The 17,826-nt window shown below is 36.8% G+C and overlaps 1 protein-coding gene across 4 annotated transcripts in view; it reads left to right on the top strand.

Annotated features, from left to right (window-relative positions):
* The window catches only part of TRAPPC8 (trafficking protein particle complex subunit 8), a 90,503-nt gene that overhangs the window by 66,846 nt on the left and 5,831 nt on the right, over nt 1–17,826 (top strand). For all 4 annotated transcript variants that reach the window (XM_028479879.2, XM_007130539.4, XM_007130538.4 and 1 more), the window contains 5 exons: nt 7,085–7,153; nt 7,244–7,302; nt 9,543–9,716; nt 12,667–12,768; nt 15,177–15,322. In XM_028479879.2, coding sequence (XP_028335680.1) covers nt 7,085–7,153; nt 7,244–7,302; nt 9,543–9,716; nt 12,667–12,768; nt 15,177–15,322 — 550 coding nt within the window. The remainder of the gene's footprint in view (nt 1–7,084; nt 7,154–7,243; nt 7,303–9,542; nt 9,717–12,666; nt 12,769–15,176; nt 15,323–17,826) is intronic.

Genomic DNA, 17,826 nt, shown 5'->3' with positions numbered 1-17,826 from the left:
AAGTTTTATTAGGTCCCATTTGTTTATTTTTGTTTTTATTTCCATTTCTCTAGGAGGTGGGTCAAAAAGGATCTTGCTGTGAATTATGTCATGGAGTGTTCTGCCTATGTTTTCCTCTAAGACTTTTATAGTGTCTGGCCTTATATTTAGGTTTTTAATCCATTTTGAGTTTATTTTTGTGTATGGTGTTAGGGAGTGTTCTAATTTCATTCTTCTACATGTAGCTATCCAGTTATCCCAGCACCACTTATTGAAGAGGCTATCTTTTCTCCATTTTATAGTCTTGCCTCCTTTATCAAAGATAACATCACCATATGTGCATGGGTTTATCTCTGGGCTTTCTATCCTGTTCCATTGATCTATCTTTCTGTTTTTGTGCCAGTACCATACTGTCTTGATTACTGTAGCTTTGTAGTATAGTCTGAAGTCCGGGAACCTGATTCCTCCTGCTCCGTTTTTCTTTCTCAAGATTGCTTTGACTATTGGGGGTCTTTTGTGCTTCCATACAAATTGTGAAATTTTTTGTTCTAGTTTTGTGAAAAATGCCATTGGTAGTTTGATAGGGATTGCATTGAATCTGTAGATTGCTTTGGATAGTGTAGTCATTTTCACAATGTTGATTCTTCCAATCCAAGAACATGGTATATCTCTCCATCTGTTTGTATCATCTTTAATTTCTTTCATCAGTGTCTTACAAGTTTTCTGCATACAGGTTTTTGTCTCCTTAGGTAGGTTTATTCCAAGGTATTTTATTCTTTTTGTTGCAATGGTAAATGGGAGTGTTTCCTTAATTTCTCTTTCAGATTTTTCATCATTAGTGTATAGGAATGCAAGAGATTGCTGTGCATTAATTTTGTATCCTGCTACTTTACCAAATTCATTGATTAGCTCTAATAGTTTTCTGGTAGCATCTTTAGGATCCTGTATGTATAGATAGTATCGTGTCATCTGCAAACAGTGACAGTTTTGCTTCTTTTCTGATTTGTATTCCTTTTATTTCTTTTTCTTCTCTGATTGCTATGGCTAAAACTTCCAAAACTATGTTGAATAATAGTGGTGAGAGTGGGCAACCTTGTCTTGTTCCTGATCATAGTGGAAATGGTTTCAGTTTTTCACCATTGAGAACGATGTTGGCTGTGGGTTTGTCATATATGGCCTTTATTATGTTGAGGTAAGTTCCCTCTATACCTACTTTCTGGAGAGTTTTTATCATAAATGGATGTTGAATTTTGTCAGAAGCTTTTTCTGCATCTATTGAAATGATCATTTGGTTTTTTTCCTTCCTTCAGTTTGTTAATATGGTTTATCACATTGATTGATTTGTGTATATTGAAGAATCCTTGCATTCCTGGGATAAACCCCACTTGATCATGGTGTAGGATGTTTTTAATGTGCTGTTGGATTCTGTTTGCTAGTATTTCGTTGAGGATTTTTGCATCTATGTTCATCAGTGATTGGCCTGTAATTTTCTTTTTTTGTGACATTGCCTGATTTTGGTATCAGAGTGATGGTGGACTTGTAGAATGAGTTTGGGAGTGTTCCTCCCTCTGCTTTAGTTTGGAAGAGTTTGAGAAGGATAGGTTTTAGCTTTTCTCTAAATGTTTGATAGAATTTGCCTGTGAAGCTATCTGGTCCTGGGCTTTTGTTTGTTGGAAGATTTTTAATCACAGTTTCAATTTCAGTGCTTGTGATTGGCCTGTTTATATTTTTTATTTCTTCCTGGTTCAGTCTTGGAAGGTTGTGCTTTTCTAAGAAGTTGTCCATTTCTTCCAGGTTGTCCACATTTTTGGCATAGAGTTGCTTATAGTAGTCTCCCATGATCCTTTGTATTTCTGCAGTGTCAGTTGTTACTTCTCCGTTTTCATTTCTAATTCTTCTCCCTTTTTTTCTTGATGAGTCTGGCTAATGGTTTATCAATTTTGTTTATCTTCTCAAAGAACCAGCTTTTAGTTGTATTGATCTTTGCTATTGTTTCCTTCATTTGTTTTTCATTTATTTCTGATCTGATCTTAATGATTTCTTTCCTTCTGCTAACTTTGGGGTTTTTTGTTCTTTCTGTAATTGCTTTAGGTATAAGGTTAAGTTATTTATTTGAGATGTTTCTTGTTTCTTGAGGTAGAATTGTATTGCTACAAACTTCCCTCTTAGAACTGCTTTTGCTGCATCCCAGAGGTTTTGGGTCATCATGTTTTCATTGTCATTTGTTTCTAGTTGTTTTTTGGTTTTTTGTTGTTGTTGTTGTTTTTGTTTTTGTTTTTTTGCAGTACGTGGGCCTCTCACTGTTGTGGCCTCTCCCATTGCGGACCACAGGCTCCGGACACACAGGCTCAGCGGCCATGGCTCACGGGCCTAGCCGCTCCGCGGCATGTGGGATCTTCCCGGACTGGGGCACGAACCCGTGTCCCCTGCATCGGCAGGCGGACTCTACCAGTGCACCACCAGGGAAGCCCTAGCTATTTTTTGATTTCCTCTTTGATTTCTTCAGTGTTCTCTTGGTTGATTAGTAGTGTATTGTTTACCCTCTATGTGTTTGTATTTTTTCCAGATTTTTTTCCTGTAATTGATATCTGTTCTCATAGCGTTGTGGTCGGAAAAGATACTTGATACAATTTCAGTTTTCTTAAATTTACCAGGGCTTGATTTGTGACCCATGATATGATCTATCCTGGAGAATGTTCCATGAGCACTTGAGAAGAATGTGTAATCTGCTGTTTTTGGATGGAATGTCCTATAAATATCAATTAAGTCCATCTTGCTTAATGTATCATTTAAAGCTTCTGCCTCCTTATTTATTTTCATTTTGGATGATCTGTCCATTGGTGAAAGTGGGGTTTTAAAGTCCCGTATTATGATTCTGTTACTGTCAATTTCCCCTTTTATGGCTGTTAGCGTTTGCCTTATGTATTGAGGTGCTCCTGTGTTGGGTGCATAAATATTTACAACTGTTATATCTTCTTCTTGGATTGATCCCTTGATCATTATGTAGTGTCCTTCTTTGTCTCTTGTAATAGTCTTTATTTTAAAGTCTATTTTGTCTGATACGAGAATTGCTACTTCAGCTTTCTTTTGATTTCCATTTGCATGGAACATCTTTTTCCATCCCCTCACTTTGAGTCTGTATGTGTCCCTGGTTCTGTAGTGGGTCTCTTGTAGACACTATATGTATGGGTCTTGTTTTTTATCCATTCAACCAGTCTGTGTCTTTTGGTTGGAGCATTTAATCCATTTACATATAGGGTAGTTATCGATATGTATGTTCCTGTTAGCATTTCCTTACTTGTTTTGGGTTTGTTTGTCTTTTCCTTCTCTTGTGTTTCCTGCCTGGAGAAGTTCCTTTAGCATTTGTTGTAGAGCTGGTTTGGTGGTGCTGAATTCTCTTAGCTTTTGCTTATCTGTAAAGGTTTTAATTTCTCCATCGAATCTGAATGAGATCCTTGCTGGGTAGAGTAATCTTGGTTGTAAGTTTTTCCCTTTCATCACTTTAAATATGTTCTGCTACTCTTTTCAGGCTTGCAGAGTTTCTGCTGGAAGATCAACTGTTAACCTTATGGGTATTCCCTTGTATGTTAATTGTTGCTTTTCCCTTGCTGCTTTGAATATTTTTTCTTTGTATTTAATTTTTGATAGTTTGATTAATGGGTGTCTTGGCGTGTTTCTCCTTGGATTTATCCTTTTTGGGCCTCTCGGTGCTACCTGGACTTGATTGACTATTTTCTTCCCCATATTAGGGAAGTTTTCAACTGTAATCTCATCAAATATTTTCTCAGTTCCTTTTTTATTCTCTTCTTCTTCTGGGACCCCTATAATTTGAATGTTGGTGCATTTAATGTTGTCCCAGAGGTCTCTGAGACTATCCTCAATTCTTTTCATTCTTTTTTCTGCATTCTGCTCTACAGTAGTTATTTCCACTATTTTATCTTTCAGGTCATTTATCTGTTTTTCTGCCTACGTTATTCTGCTGTTGATTCTTTCTAGAGAATTTTTAATTTCATTTATTGTGTTCTTCATCCTGGTTTGTCTGCTCTTTAGTTCTTCTAGCTCCTTGTTAAACGTTTCTTCTGTTTTCCCCATTCTATTTCCAAGATTTTGGATCATCTTTACTGTCATTACTCTGAATTCTTTTTTAGGTAGACTGCCTATTTCCTCTTCATTTGTTTGTTTTGGTGCGTTTTACTTTGCTTCTTCATCTGCTGTGTATTTCTCTGTCTTCTCATTTTGCTTAACTTACTGTGTTCGGGGTAAGATCAGGTTACGTTTTGCAGGCTGCAGGTTCGTAGTTCCCGTTGTTTTTTGTATCTGCTCCCAGTGGGTAAGGTTGGTTCAGTGCATTGTGTAGGCTTCCTGGTGGAGGGGACTGGTACCTGTGTTGTGGATGAGGCTGGATGTTGTCTTTCTGGTGGGCAGGATCATGTCTGGTGGTGTGTTTTGGGGTGTTGGTGAACTTATTTTGATTTTAGGCAGCCTCTCTGCTGATGGGTGGATTTGTGTTTCTGTCTTCCTAGTTGTTTGGCATACAGTGTCCAGCACTGTAGCTTGCTGGTAGTTGAGTGGAGCTGCGTCTTAGCGTTGAGATGGAGATCTCTGGGAGAGCCTTCACCATTTGATATTATGTGGGGCCAGGAGGTCTCTGGTGGACCAGTGTCCTGAACTTGGCTCTCCCACCTCAGAGGCACAGCCCTGATGCCTGGCTGGAGCCCCAAGAGCCTTTCATCCACACGGCTCAGAAGAAAAGGGAGAGAAAGAAAAGAAAAGAAAAAGAAAGAAAATGAATAAATAAAATAAAATAGTTATTAAAATAGAAAAGAATTATTAAAAATAAAAAAACAAGAAAGTAATTTTAAAAGAGAGAGAGAAAGAAGAGAGCAACCAAACGAAAAAACATCTCCCATTGATAAGAAGTGCTAAAAAGTATACTAAAAAAGAAAAAAGGACAATCAGAACCCTAGGACAAATGGCAAAAGCAAAAAACTATACAGACAAAATCACACAAAGATGCATACACATACACACACAAAAAGAGGAAAAGGAAAAAAAACCATATATATATATATTATATATATATATATATAAAATTAAAAAAGGAAAAGAGCAACCAAATCAGTAAACAAATCTACCTGTGATAATAAGCTTTAAAAACTAAACTACAATAAACATAAAACCAGAAACAAATTAGACACAGAAAGCAAACACAGTTACTCCCAAAGTCCATCGCCTCAGTTTTGAGATGATTCGTTGTCTCTTCAGGTATTCCACAGATGCAGGGTACATCAAGTTGATTGTGGAAATTTAATCCTCTGCTCCTGAGGCTGCCGGGAGAGATTTCCCTTTCTCTTCTTTGTTCGCCCAGCTCCTTGGGTTCAGCTTTGGATTTGGCCCCGCCTCTGCGTGTAGGTCGCCTGAGGGCGTCTGTTTGCCAGACAGGACGGGTTTAAAGTAGCAGCTGATTAGGGGGCCCTGGCTCACTCAGGCCGGGGGGAGGGAGGGGTACGGATGCGGAGCGAGCCTGCGGTGGCAGAGGCCGACGTGACGTTGCACCAGCCAGCCTGAGGTGCACCATGTGTTCTCCCGGGGAAGTCGTCCCTGGATCACGGGACCCTGGCAGTGGCGAGCTGCAGAGGTGGTGTGGATAGTGACCTGTGCGTGCACACAGGCTTCTTGGTGGCTGTAGCAGCAGCCTTAGCATTTCATGCCCCTCTCGGGGGTCTGCGCTGATAGCCACAGCTTGCGCCCGTCTTTGAAGCTCGTTTAGGCAGTTGATGACTTTCTTATAATCAACTTTTGTAAGCATTAAATTGTTCTTTCATTACTTTACATGACTGTAAGTGAAGTTACCATGTTAATCGATTTTTCCCATCTTTTTATTCCACATCTTTTCTATTTGTATATATATATATATTTTTTAATTCAGTTGTAAAATCAGTGCCTGAATACATGGTCACTGTCAAAATTTCAAACAGTACAGAAACATATAGCCTAGAATTGAACGTTTCTCTTTGTTTCCTTTACTATTGGAAAGCTGGTTTTTCTGTGTGTAACCAAACTTGTGTGTTGACTGGCTTTTCTGTGTATTTGCATACCCATATAACTTTAAACAAAAGAATATGCACACTTGTGGTACATATTGTCAAATTGTTTTTCAAAATATTTCCATCATTTTATCATCCTGCTAGTAGTATGAAAGTGTTTAGTGCTTGTAAGGGTAGTTTGAAGCTGGCAAAATATTTACTGTTTCTGGAAAGAATTGTAGTTATTTTAAAAGATTTTAAAAAATGTGTAAACCCTTACCTAGCCTCTTAGTAATTCTTATTTTTGGAATTTATACAGAGGAATTAATTCAAAATGTAAGAAGATCCATATATTCAGAGCAGTTTATTGTAAGATTATGTTTAATAGGGAAAAATCAAATGGAGCTTTAATGTGAATTAAGCTACAACTCAGATTATTTTGTGGTCATTAAAATATATAAGCTTTTAAAATGTGTCGCGGGCTTCCCTGGTGGCGCAGTGGTTGCGCGTCCGCCTGCCGATGCGGGGGACGCGGGTTCGCGCCCCGGTCCGGGAAGATCCCACGTGCCACGGAGCGGCTGGGCCCGTGAGCCATGGCCACTGAGCCTGCGCGTCCGGAGCCTGTGCTCCGCAACAAAAATAAAAAAATAAAAAAATAAAATGTGTCGCAATAGTGGGAAAATGCATTATAGCCAAGTATGTGCATATAGTAATATTGGTATAAATCATCCATATGAAAAAAATATTGATAGGAAATGAAGAAATGATAGAGTGGTGGAATTGTGGTGTCCCTGGCTCCCAAGTTCTAATTTTTTAAATTTTCTGTTTATCTGTAATGTTATACATATCTAAATATATGTGTGCATATGAACATGCATTTTAAGAAAATTTAATCTTACCCTTTTGAAGAGCTGAATGAGATTTGCTTTATTGAGAGGAAAGCAAAGATGTTTTTCATTAAACACTTTATAATTATGAAATATTTTCCAGTTTGACTGAAGAAGTCTGAGGAATGAATTAGGTTTTACCATGTTATAAACTGAGAAAGATATTTGAAATTTTCTCTTTTCTCTTCCTAGATGCCAAACTTGCCAGTAGGGAGAAGGGAAAGTTTTGCTTCAAGGCAATACGATGTAAGGAGGGAGAAGGTAAATTCATTTTACTGACATACTTTCTTAAATGGTCATTTTATATTTCATGCCAATGATATGATTAGTTTGTTCTCCCCTGTTTTTTAGTTGCTACACAGTCCTCAGAAAAATATATCTTTGCAGATATCATCTTTGGAAATGAACAGGTATGCGAATAAGCACAATAACTTTTGATTTTAAAAGTTACAGTCTGGAGTATCTTGACTGTTTTGGTAAAACTATTGCTTTAGTAATCCTCAAATTCTTTGGTGGATGAACATGTCAGCTTTGTTGGGTTTTGCAACTTGTCTCATGCCCCAAAGCAAACAAAAATGCTATATGGAATATAGCATTTTAATTAGTTATTTAAATTTAACTTTCTTTTAGAGTGTAAGATACTCATGAAATAAGTTTAGTCCTTGGGATTAAAGTAAGAAACAGGATTATATGAAGGAACCTGTTTATTTGGGAATGTGGTCACAGTGGAACATACAGATGATAACCCTCTGGATTTGGGAATATCATATGGTTCTGTGACCCAAATAATAAGCTGTTTTGTAATTTTAAATGTATTATTGACTAGGGCAGTGATACTCCCAATAATTATATGTTAGAACCACCTTGAGAGTGGTTTTCAAACTTTGAAATAATGTGCATGTAAGTCACCTGGGGATCTTGTTAAAATGCAAATTCTCAATTTATTTATTTTATTTTTGGCTGCGTTGGGTCTCCGTTGCTGTGCACAGGCTTTCTCTAGTTGCGGCAAGTGGGGGCTACTCTTCGTTGTGGTGTGCGGGGCTTCTCATTGCAGTGCCTTCTCTGTTGCGGAGCACGGGCTCTAGGTGCGTGGGCTCTAGAGTTCAGGCTCAGTAGTTGTGGCGCGTAGGCTTAGTTGCTCCGCGGCAGGTGGGATCTTCCTGGACCAGGGCTCCAACCCATATCCCCTGCATTGGCAGGCGGATTCTTAACCACTGCGCCACCAGGGAAGCCCTCCCTGCACACTCTATTTTTTATCTAGAGAATTTTTATAAAAATGAAAGCTTTGCTGTCCCACCTCTAAAGCTCTGGCTCATACTTTGGGTAGAGTTTGGGAATACACATTTTCATCCAGCTCTGCAGATAATCTGAAGAGGTGATTTGGGGGCCTGCTTTGAAAAATAGGACCAAATTCCCTGTCGTTTTGTGCTGTTACTGGTATTATTTCTTTGTGTTCTTCTCCTTGATAATTCCAGACATACTTAGACTTTTGTATTGTGCTTATCATTTGCCTTCATCTGACCCACTCTTTGTACTATCTTTTGGACATTTGAGGAAGCAGCTATTTAGAAATATCCCAGAGCACCAAAAGTCCAATAATTCCAGAATTAGTATGACTTTTGGACACTGTGCTTCCTTGCTTCCTGAATGGTTGAATTTTAGCTTTTAGGACTCCAGTTTGTTTTGTTCGTGTCTTTTTTAAAAAATTCCCTAGAAACATCATGAGGACCCTTAAATTATATTAAGGTTGTAATTTTTATTGTATTTATTGTTAATAATTTTGTATAGGAGCACTGCAGATGGCATAAACAAAGACATTTTCCCTTTTGATGAATCTGAGTAAATAGAACTTACCAGGCACTACACGTTACTGAGATAACTGTGTGGACAGTGGTTTATCAGAAAAAGTTCATGTCTAAGTGGGAAAATATATGTATTTATTAATATTTAATAATTAACTTGAAGCTTAACAGCTATATAATATAGTTTATAATGCAGGAAATTGTTAAGTATAGAGATTTTACTATGAAACACAGTAGTCATTAATTAAGGGAAATTCTGTAGTTCTGAGTCTGTTTAAAAATCTTTTCTCTTGTTCTCTCCCTTCAAGTATAAAAGCCAGGTTAATGCCAGTGGCTTCATTCATTCTGTTTCATTGGATATCACTTAGTCTTCCAAGTATTTGAATGGGAAATATTTGTTATTTTTAATAGTTAAAAAATCATAATTTCCTTTTAACAATTTACTTTTTAAAAAATTGAGGTATAGTTAATTTACGATGTTGTATTGGTTTCAAGTGTACGGTAAAATGATTGTTATACATATATATGTTGTTTGTCAGATTCTCAACAATTCACTTTTTATTCATTTCTTAGAGATACCCATTTGCCCTCCCTGGATACTTAGAAGGTCAAAGCCAGTGTCATGGAAGTGTAGATTTATGAATTTGAGCTTCGAACTTTAAGATTCAGGGTAATTTGTGCCAAATATTTTAGGTATTCAAGTCTTAGGGTGGCCTCCTGGTATTCAACCAAATTGATAAGAAATTACTGAATAAGCCTTTTGGGTATATGTAAGTTGTAGAAATATAAATTTTGGCAGGGTATATCTAATTGAAAACACATACAGACAAACGATTTTCTTTTAACAGATAGTAAGTTCAGCAAGCCCATGTGCAGACTTCTTTTATCGAAGTTTATCCTCTGAATTGAAGAAACCACAAGCCCAGTCTTCTCTGCATACAGAAAAACAGTCGATAGAGGACACTATGAGATTAATTCAGAAGTGCAATGAGGTGGATTTGAATATTGTTGTATTGTGGAAGGTATGTGTTGTTAAATTATTTCAGCAAGCCTCACTTATACTTGATTCTTAAGCTGAAGAGTAAATGTAAGCTTCTGTTTATATTTTCTTTGCTTAAATTTTCCAATTTGAATATTGAAGTAGTTTTATAAGTTTTTCAACAGTTCCAAAATAACTTTTTTTTTTTTTTGCCTAAAGGGAAGAATTCACTCAAATTATATGACTTTCTTCTGTGTTACTTATTACTTGTAAGAGGTACTGAGAATACTGTAGACATGATAAGCTCCATGAAAGCAAAAATGCTGTTATTAAACTCTTCATTGTGAGCATTTTCAAACTCTGAAAAAGGAAAAATAGCACTATGAACCTCTAAGTACCCATTACTTAGGCTCCAACAGCCACTAATTTGCTGCTGTTCATTTTCACCTCTTCCTTTACTTTGTTTTATTTTATTTTTTACCTTTCTTTATTTTTTAGCTGTAGTATATATTTTTTAATGACATATTTCATTTGCTTTTATGTGTACTTCTAGCAGATGAGGACTTTCTCGTTTAATATAACCCCACCATATTATTATCTCTATGCTTTTATATATACTTCAAGCAGATGAGGACTTTCTTGTTAAATATAACCCCACCATATTACTGTCTCACCCAAATTAACAGTAATTCTTTACAATTATCTAGTTGTTGGTCTGTGTTGAAATTTTTCAGATTATTTGAAAATATTTTAATTAAAAAAAACCTCAGATTCAACTAAGATTTGCACATACACATGGCAGACCAGAATGAGGTTGTTTAGGCATTGGTCTTCCCTAAAGTTAACTATAATGCAGAAGAGGTTTATTTTTCACAGTACACCCTTTTGTATCTTAAGTATGTATCTTTTTTTTCCACTGTAGAAATGATTCTACAGTGAAATTTAGGATCTTGCCCAGGGATATTCACCTGAACTATGTGAGGAGGTTTGATTTTGTATTGTCTGATATAAGGCCTAACATGGAGACATGCTCATAGTAGATGATTAGAACATGTTATTTTAAATTGATTCAGATGTTCTAAAGTGTTCTTTTTACTAAACTGCACACTTTTAAGTAAACTTTCTTGAAACCAAGCTGGCGTTACATGAATTCCAATAAAACTGCTTAAGCAAATTGATACTGTTGTTGACTATAGAAGGTGAAGGTGTTTAATGTTAAAAAGATAAGTTACACGTTATTAGTTTGAAATCAAATGTTCTTGAAGCTTAGAATCAAGAGAATCCTGTTTTCAGGCTCAGTAGCATTGCCCCTTAATGTAAACCAACCATCCATTAAATGTATAGTAGACCTTTAGCATTTGTAGCTGTCACTCCACAGATTCCTGCCATGTGACAATCTGTAATATTTGTGAGACAAGATTTTGAGTAATGTGTGCTGTATTCTGTACTCATCATTGAGCCCACAGTAACCTTGGTGGGGACGGGGTGGCCAGGGGGTTATCTTTCAAAAGATCACCCTGAATAAAAACCAGTTACTAGTATTGCTGATCATCATTGAAGAAGAAGAAAACTACCCAAGATTATGATACTCCCTAGTTAGAAAATGAAAGTTTGAATAGATTACAGGATGGGATATTAAGTTTGGTAGGGGCTAATAGCTATGATAAGTTTATTATTCAACTCATTTGAGGAAGTGACTAGTAGATTTTCTTTAGTGAAGGCTCTAGATAGTGCACAAAGGACCCCCCTGAATGAAAGAAAACTTGACAAGTCATTTAAGTTGTGGAGTTGATGCATAGGGAACATAGTACTCTAAAAAAATATGATTCAGGAGAAAACTTAAGACCTTGGACAACAGTTTTGTAAAAAAAATTAGTTGGTAAGGGGGTATAATATAACTTATAACCAATCTTAACCAAAAATAAATGTTTGTTTTGAAAAACTAAGACTTTGTGCAGGAAAGAGAATGCATTATAGGATTATGCATGGCTATGAGTGACTGTTGTTTGGTCCCTGAGACCATTGGAAAAGATGTGTGACCTGTCTCAGGACGTTATCTATCAGTTGTCATCCTCTCTTGATTAAAGGTCACCCCATCAAGTATTTAACTCCTCCTGCATTTCTTGGTTGTGCATGGATGGGTGCTGAGCAGGTCCTGGGCCTGCCTCTGCCTTAGTGCAGCAGTTCTCCAAGTGTGATCCGTGGATGGCAAATTGTCACTCATGATAAGTATAGAAATTGAAAATAAACATTTAGGAATGTTTATCGCATTCTGACTGAGTAATTTTGAATCTGTTGATTCTAGTAGTAAAAGAAATTGGGCTTATCAAAAAAAAAATTAAGCATCTGTATTTGCATAATGTGACAGTACCAGTATATACAGATTTTATTTTCTCCAACACAGAAGAAGTTCAAGAAGAAAAGTTACATGCTGGAGTAAGCGTTTTAATATAGATGAGATCAGTTCATTGTATAGGAAGAAAAAAAGCCTTTTTTTTTTTCTTTTAAGCATATGTATCAATACTTAAATTTAAGATCTCCAAGGACATGGCATTTCCACTTCTAGGATTTATGATTGTACTCACTGATTTTGCTTCACTATATGATAAACCCTGGTACATTTCAGAAGCAAGACTATAAGAGAAAGCCTTTTGCCTGTGTATTGGCAGTCCAGTAAAGAAAAAAACCTGTGTTATGGTAGGGCACCGTTCTTTTGGACTAGTTTCTTAAGCGCTCTAGAGAAAATTGGAAAAGATTTCAAGATGCGTCTCTCACGTATCCAGGCCAACTGTTTTATATTGAGGCAGAGCAGATTTTGACAGATACTTAATTGATTAAATGAATGAACAAAAGTAGAAATGCTGACACAGCCATGAGTGTTGGTAATTGATAGATATTAGCCATAATACCTCTGCTTTCCATCAGATAGTGCATTGGTTACTTTTGGGGTTACTGCCAAGCAGGCTAACATTTTTGTGCTTTGTACTTCTTAGGCATACGTAGTGGAAGACAGTAAGCAGCTTATTTTGGAAGGTCAGCACCATGTTGTTCTTCGCACTATAGGAAAAGAAGCTTTTTCATATCCTCAGAAACAGGTAATGACAGAGTTTGCTTTGGGGCCTTCCTGTGAACTTGTGGGGTTTTTTGTTTGGTTGTTTTTTGTGTTTTTGAAGGTGTCTGGTTTGTGCAAGCTTTTATATTGGAATTTGAGTTGGGGCTTGGTGGCAGAAAGCTGATTAAAATTAGAAATGAACATAAATTGATTTTAAAATTCACTAGCACTTCATAAGAGTATTGAGATGCATTTGTGATCTTGGGGTTTCCTAAGATATATTCTTTATTGAATCTAGAACTCACAGTTAGCTTGAGAGGAAGGGAACCATATTCTCTATATTATCTTGTTTGTTGTTTAACAGGCCCATACCCATGGGGCCTATCATACAGTGTAAAGTATGGCCTCTGGAGTTGTGCAGCAGCTGGTATTACTGTTTATTTTCTTACTTTTCCTAAAATACTGTTTAATCTTACCAAAAGTTCTCATAGTATGTGTAAATATTTAAACCCAAATCTATTTCTTATTTTAAGAAAATTGTTTTTCTCAAACTGATTTGATCAGTTAAAGAAGTCCCAAGTTTTAATTGCAAATTGTCATATTTTGATAATTTCGAACATCTCAAGGCAAGATTTTTCACTTAGAAAATGAAACAAAGTGATTTCTATAAAATTCACTCAAGTTATAGTCCCATTTTACCAAAATACTGTGTAGGGCATATCCTTTTTTTCCTCTGTATTTCACCTTTGAAATACTTTATATTCTCTTTATATGATTAACTGAGTTGGGAGATGCAGCGTGTTCATCATACTAAGAATGATATATTTGGAGCCCAGAGACTTTCAGATTGATGACCTAGTGCAAGTTACTCGCATAACTTGATAAACTTTTAGCGTACATATAAAACAGGGGTAATAGTACTTTATACCTTGCCTCTCTTGTGATGGGACTGTCTGTCATAAGGTTTAATCAAACCCTTATTATAAAACTACTGTACAAATTGTCCAGCACTCATTGCGAAAATACTTGTTTCTTTTAAGCTAGAAGAGAAGGAAGCTCTTGTAAATAAATATTCCCTCAGTAAATTAGCTTCAGGTTTTTGGTGTCCTTTTCTGGCCATTGTTCGTGTGTGTTCCTCCTGGTAAGTGGTATGTAGAGATTCATTTAGTATAATTTAGAAGTCTCAAATAACAGCTTGTTTCTCTTAGATGATTAGATTATAATAAACAATAGTACATTTTTTGAACTTTTTATTAAAGTGTAATGTAAATGCAGAATAGTGACTAGGTCATTGACTTTTCACCCATTGAAGAACACTTCAGTATAAGGAGGACCCAGATCAAGAAAGAGAACATGACCCGCACTCTGCAAGTTCTGCTCCTGCTCGCCTCCAGCACAAGTCCTCCCTCCTCCAGAGTAAACCTCTGGTCACTTTTCTCTCACTCATAAGTCAAAAGCAGTTTTAATTCTTGCTTTTGCAGCTCTATAAATCAAGGGTCAGCAAACTTCTTCTGAGAAAAGCCAGATGGTAAATATTTTACTTTGCTGGCTCAGAGTTTTTGTCAGAATTACTCATCTGTGTTGTTTGGAATCCAAAAGCAACCATAGCCAGTGTATAAACAAATAGATGTGGCTCTGTTTCCATAAAACTTTCTTTACATAAAGAGGAGGCAGGCTGAATTTGGCCCATGGGCTGTAGTTTGCCAGTCCTTGGTGTAGATCAGAATCCAGCTAGGCTAGCAGGAAATTAAGAAATCAAAATTTTCTGGATGGTGAAGGAAAATGGAGAAAAAAATTACCGAGAAAGAAATAATACTGGAAGTGGGACATGATTCTCTATTTTCATTTAGACGATAATAATATTTATTGAAATGTTTACAGTGTGCCACACACTAGCTATATTGAGACTTTTACATGTGTGTTAACCTTCAGTTAATATAGTTGAGGCACTATAATCTGTAAAAACTCAGCAAGCTATTTTCAAAAATGACTCTTTAAGGCAATTTTAGTTTTTCAACTATTAAAACAGATGCTGTACAGTTGAATATCTATAGCCTAAGTACTAAGCAGTTTTATTAGATGAGAACCACAGCAACTTTTGAAATTATTATTGTGAACCCCTTTTTTACGTATGAGGAAATTGTCTTAAAGTATTAAATAACTTATCCAAGCTCACAGAGCTAATATGTGAGGTTGCTGGATTTCAAGTCTAACCCCAGCACATAATAATAAATAGAGAATGAATAAATGATTACAGATCCTAGTTTTTTTATCCTAGGTTGTATGTATTGCATATGATTTCAACTGTTAGTTTGTTAGTTTTTACAATAGAAAAAGTATTGTTCATGCTTTACTTTATCTCTACTGGTTTTAACTTCTTCAGTTTGTATGTGCTGTACTTTATTTTAACAAGGCAGTGTTCTTATTGTCATATATTTTTTCTTTTCTCAGGAGCCACCAGAAATGGAGCTATTAAAATTTTTCAGGCCAGAAAACACTACAGTTTCCTCAAGACCATCAGTAGAGCAGCTTTCTAATCTCATTAAAACGAGTCTTCACTATCCAGAATCATTTAGTCATCCTTTTCATCAAAAAAGGTTTGAGATGTATTTTTGTTAACATTTTTCTACAATATACACACCTGTGCACGCTTGCACACACAGACATACACACATTTATTAATAGCATTAACCCAGATATTGAAGAAACAATTTAGAATAAAGTTGAGTCTGTAGAAATTGCCCTTAAGTAATTTACCCTTTACTATGATTACTATATGTTGCTGCTGTAATTGAAAGATGGATATTTCCTCAGCCAGTTAGTTGTCAGAAGTTTTCTTTTGATGAGCAGGTTTATCATTAAGTCAAAAAGAAAGAAGAAATACCATCATTTTGTTTTTATTTTAAGTATAGAAATTAAACCTAAGACATGACTACAGTATAGACTCATCAAACAGTTTAAATTTAGACAGTATCATTTAGTTAAGATTTATTAAGTATTAAACTTTTGGGGGACTGATGTATTTATAACTTTGGTAAATAGTCTGATTATATAAACTTAAGATTCTAAAATAAAAAGTCCTGAGTCAGATGACACTTCAAAAAGTGGCTGGTTTACAGATATAAAAGAAGATGGAGAGAAGTCTGTTAGAGCCAGTCTGTAAATTATAACTGAAGGTATAAATTTTGGTGAAGTCACCTTGGATAGAGGTAGGGATGGGGTGGGATAGAAAAAAGAGAATGGTGACCTATAGAACAGTGGTGTTTGAGAGATGAGCTAAGGAAAAAGTCCACGAAGAAGACTGGTTGGGGGGCTTCCCTGGTGGCGCAGTGGTTGAGAGTCCGCCTGCCGATGCAGGGGAACCGGGTTCGCGCCCCGGTCTGGGAGGATCCCACATGCCGCGGAGCGGCTGCGCGCGTGAGCCATGGCCGCTGAGCCTGCGCATCCGGAGCCTGTGCTCTGCAACGGGAGAGCCCACAACAGTGAGAGGCCCGCGTACTGCAAAAAAAAAAAAAAAAAAAAAAAAAAAAGAAGAAGACTGGTTGGGAAGTAGCAATCAAAGAATTAGGAAGAGAAGACCAATGAGGAGAAAGTGGCATCACAACGGTGGAATGAGAACAGTTCAAGGAGAGAGAGTGGTTGACAGTTTTAAATGCTGCAGAAAAGTCGTTCATTGGCTCTGACAGTAAAGAAATTGCTCATGCTTTTGAGAAGAATGTTATTATATAGTGGGGGTGGAAGCATGATATAGTAGGTTGAGGAGAAATGGGAGGGAAGTAAGTAAAGATACTCGTGTAGACCACCCTTTCAAGAAGCTGGACTATGAATGGGGATCAGGGAATAGCCATGCAATATTATTGTTTTACTAGGTAAAATATGGATGTATTTATGGTCTTGAAGGAAATGATGGGATACAGGAAGGGCAGCAGAATCCTTAATAGATGGAAGGATACACCAAAGAGTGGCAGGATTAGCTTTGGACTGAAGAATGGACCTCCTTACTATGGAAACGGGGAAAGATGAAATTAGGGAGAAATTTTAACAAGTTTACACATTATTGGAATGCCTCCATTTTTCGGGAGTTTATAGAAGCACGGTTAAGTACTCAAAGTAATCTAGGAAATAAGAGAATAAAGGGTAGAGAATTTTTAAAAGTGAAATTTGAGTATAACTACTGAGAGGAATGAGGAGCTGGCTATGGACACACAGAAAGAGTGCTGGGCAAAATTAAGATGTTGACTCAGCATCAGAAATATTTAAAAAGTAACTGAAATGGTGCTAACCATTTTTAAACCCTTTTATCGTGAGCTATAACTCACAGAAAAGTGCTCAAAAATGAAAACTTGGGGCCATAGTGATTATTTTTCACAAAACTAATACCCAAATAATCACCTCTAGGGAAGAAATTAGAATATTGCTAGCAATCTCAGAAGCCCCCTGTGTACTCCCTTCCAGTCACTCCCCTGTCCATCCCCAGTATTAGCAGTCATTTCTTTGCTCCTCTTTATAATTTTCCAACCAAGTGTTACATATCTGTATTTTGATTGTCGTGGTTTTTTTTAAAAAAAATATAATTAATTAATTTATTTATTGGCTGCGTTGGGTCTTCGTTGCTGTGTGCGGGCTTTTTCTAGTTGTGGCAAGCGAGGGCTACTCTTGGTTGCGGTGCGCGGGCTTCTCATTGTGGTGGCTTCTCTTGTTGTGGAGCACGGGCTCTAGGCCCGTGGGCTTCAGTAGTTGTGGGTCGCAGGCTCTAGAGTGCGGGCTTGGTAGTTGTGGCACATGGGCTTAGTTGCTCCGTGGCATGTGGGATCTTCCTGGACTAGGGCTCGAACCCGTGTCCCCCGCATTGGCAGGCGGATTCTCAACCACTGCACCACCAGGGAAGTCCTGTGGGTTTCTTTGAACTTTATTCATGAATGGAATTATACAGAGTATATTCTTGTTACGTCCAGTTTCTTTCACTTAATATTATGTTATTCTTCAACCATTGACGAAGCTGTGGAATTTTCATTGCCAAATGAATGTGTTTGAACATATTAGAATTAGTTTATCTACTCTATTGTTGTTGGACTTTTGGATTATTTTCATATTTCAACTT

The sequence above is a fragment of the Physeter macrocephalus genome, chromosome 19 (assembly GCF_002837175.3).
Source record: "Physeter macrocephalus isolate SW-GA chromosome 19, ASM283717v5, whole genome shotgun sequence".
Taxonomy (NCBI): domain Eukaryota; kingdom Metazoa; phylum Chordata; class Mammalia; order Artiodactyla; family Physeteridae; genus Physeter; species Physeter macrocephalus.
This window is presented reverse-complemented; position numbering and strand designations above follow the sequence as displayed.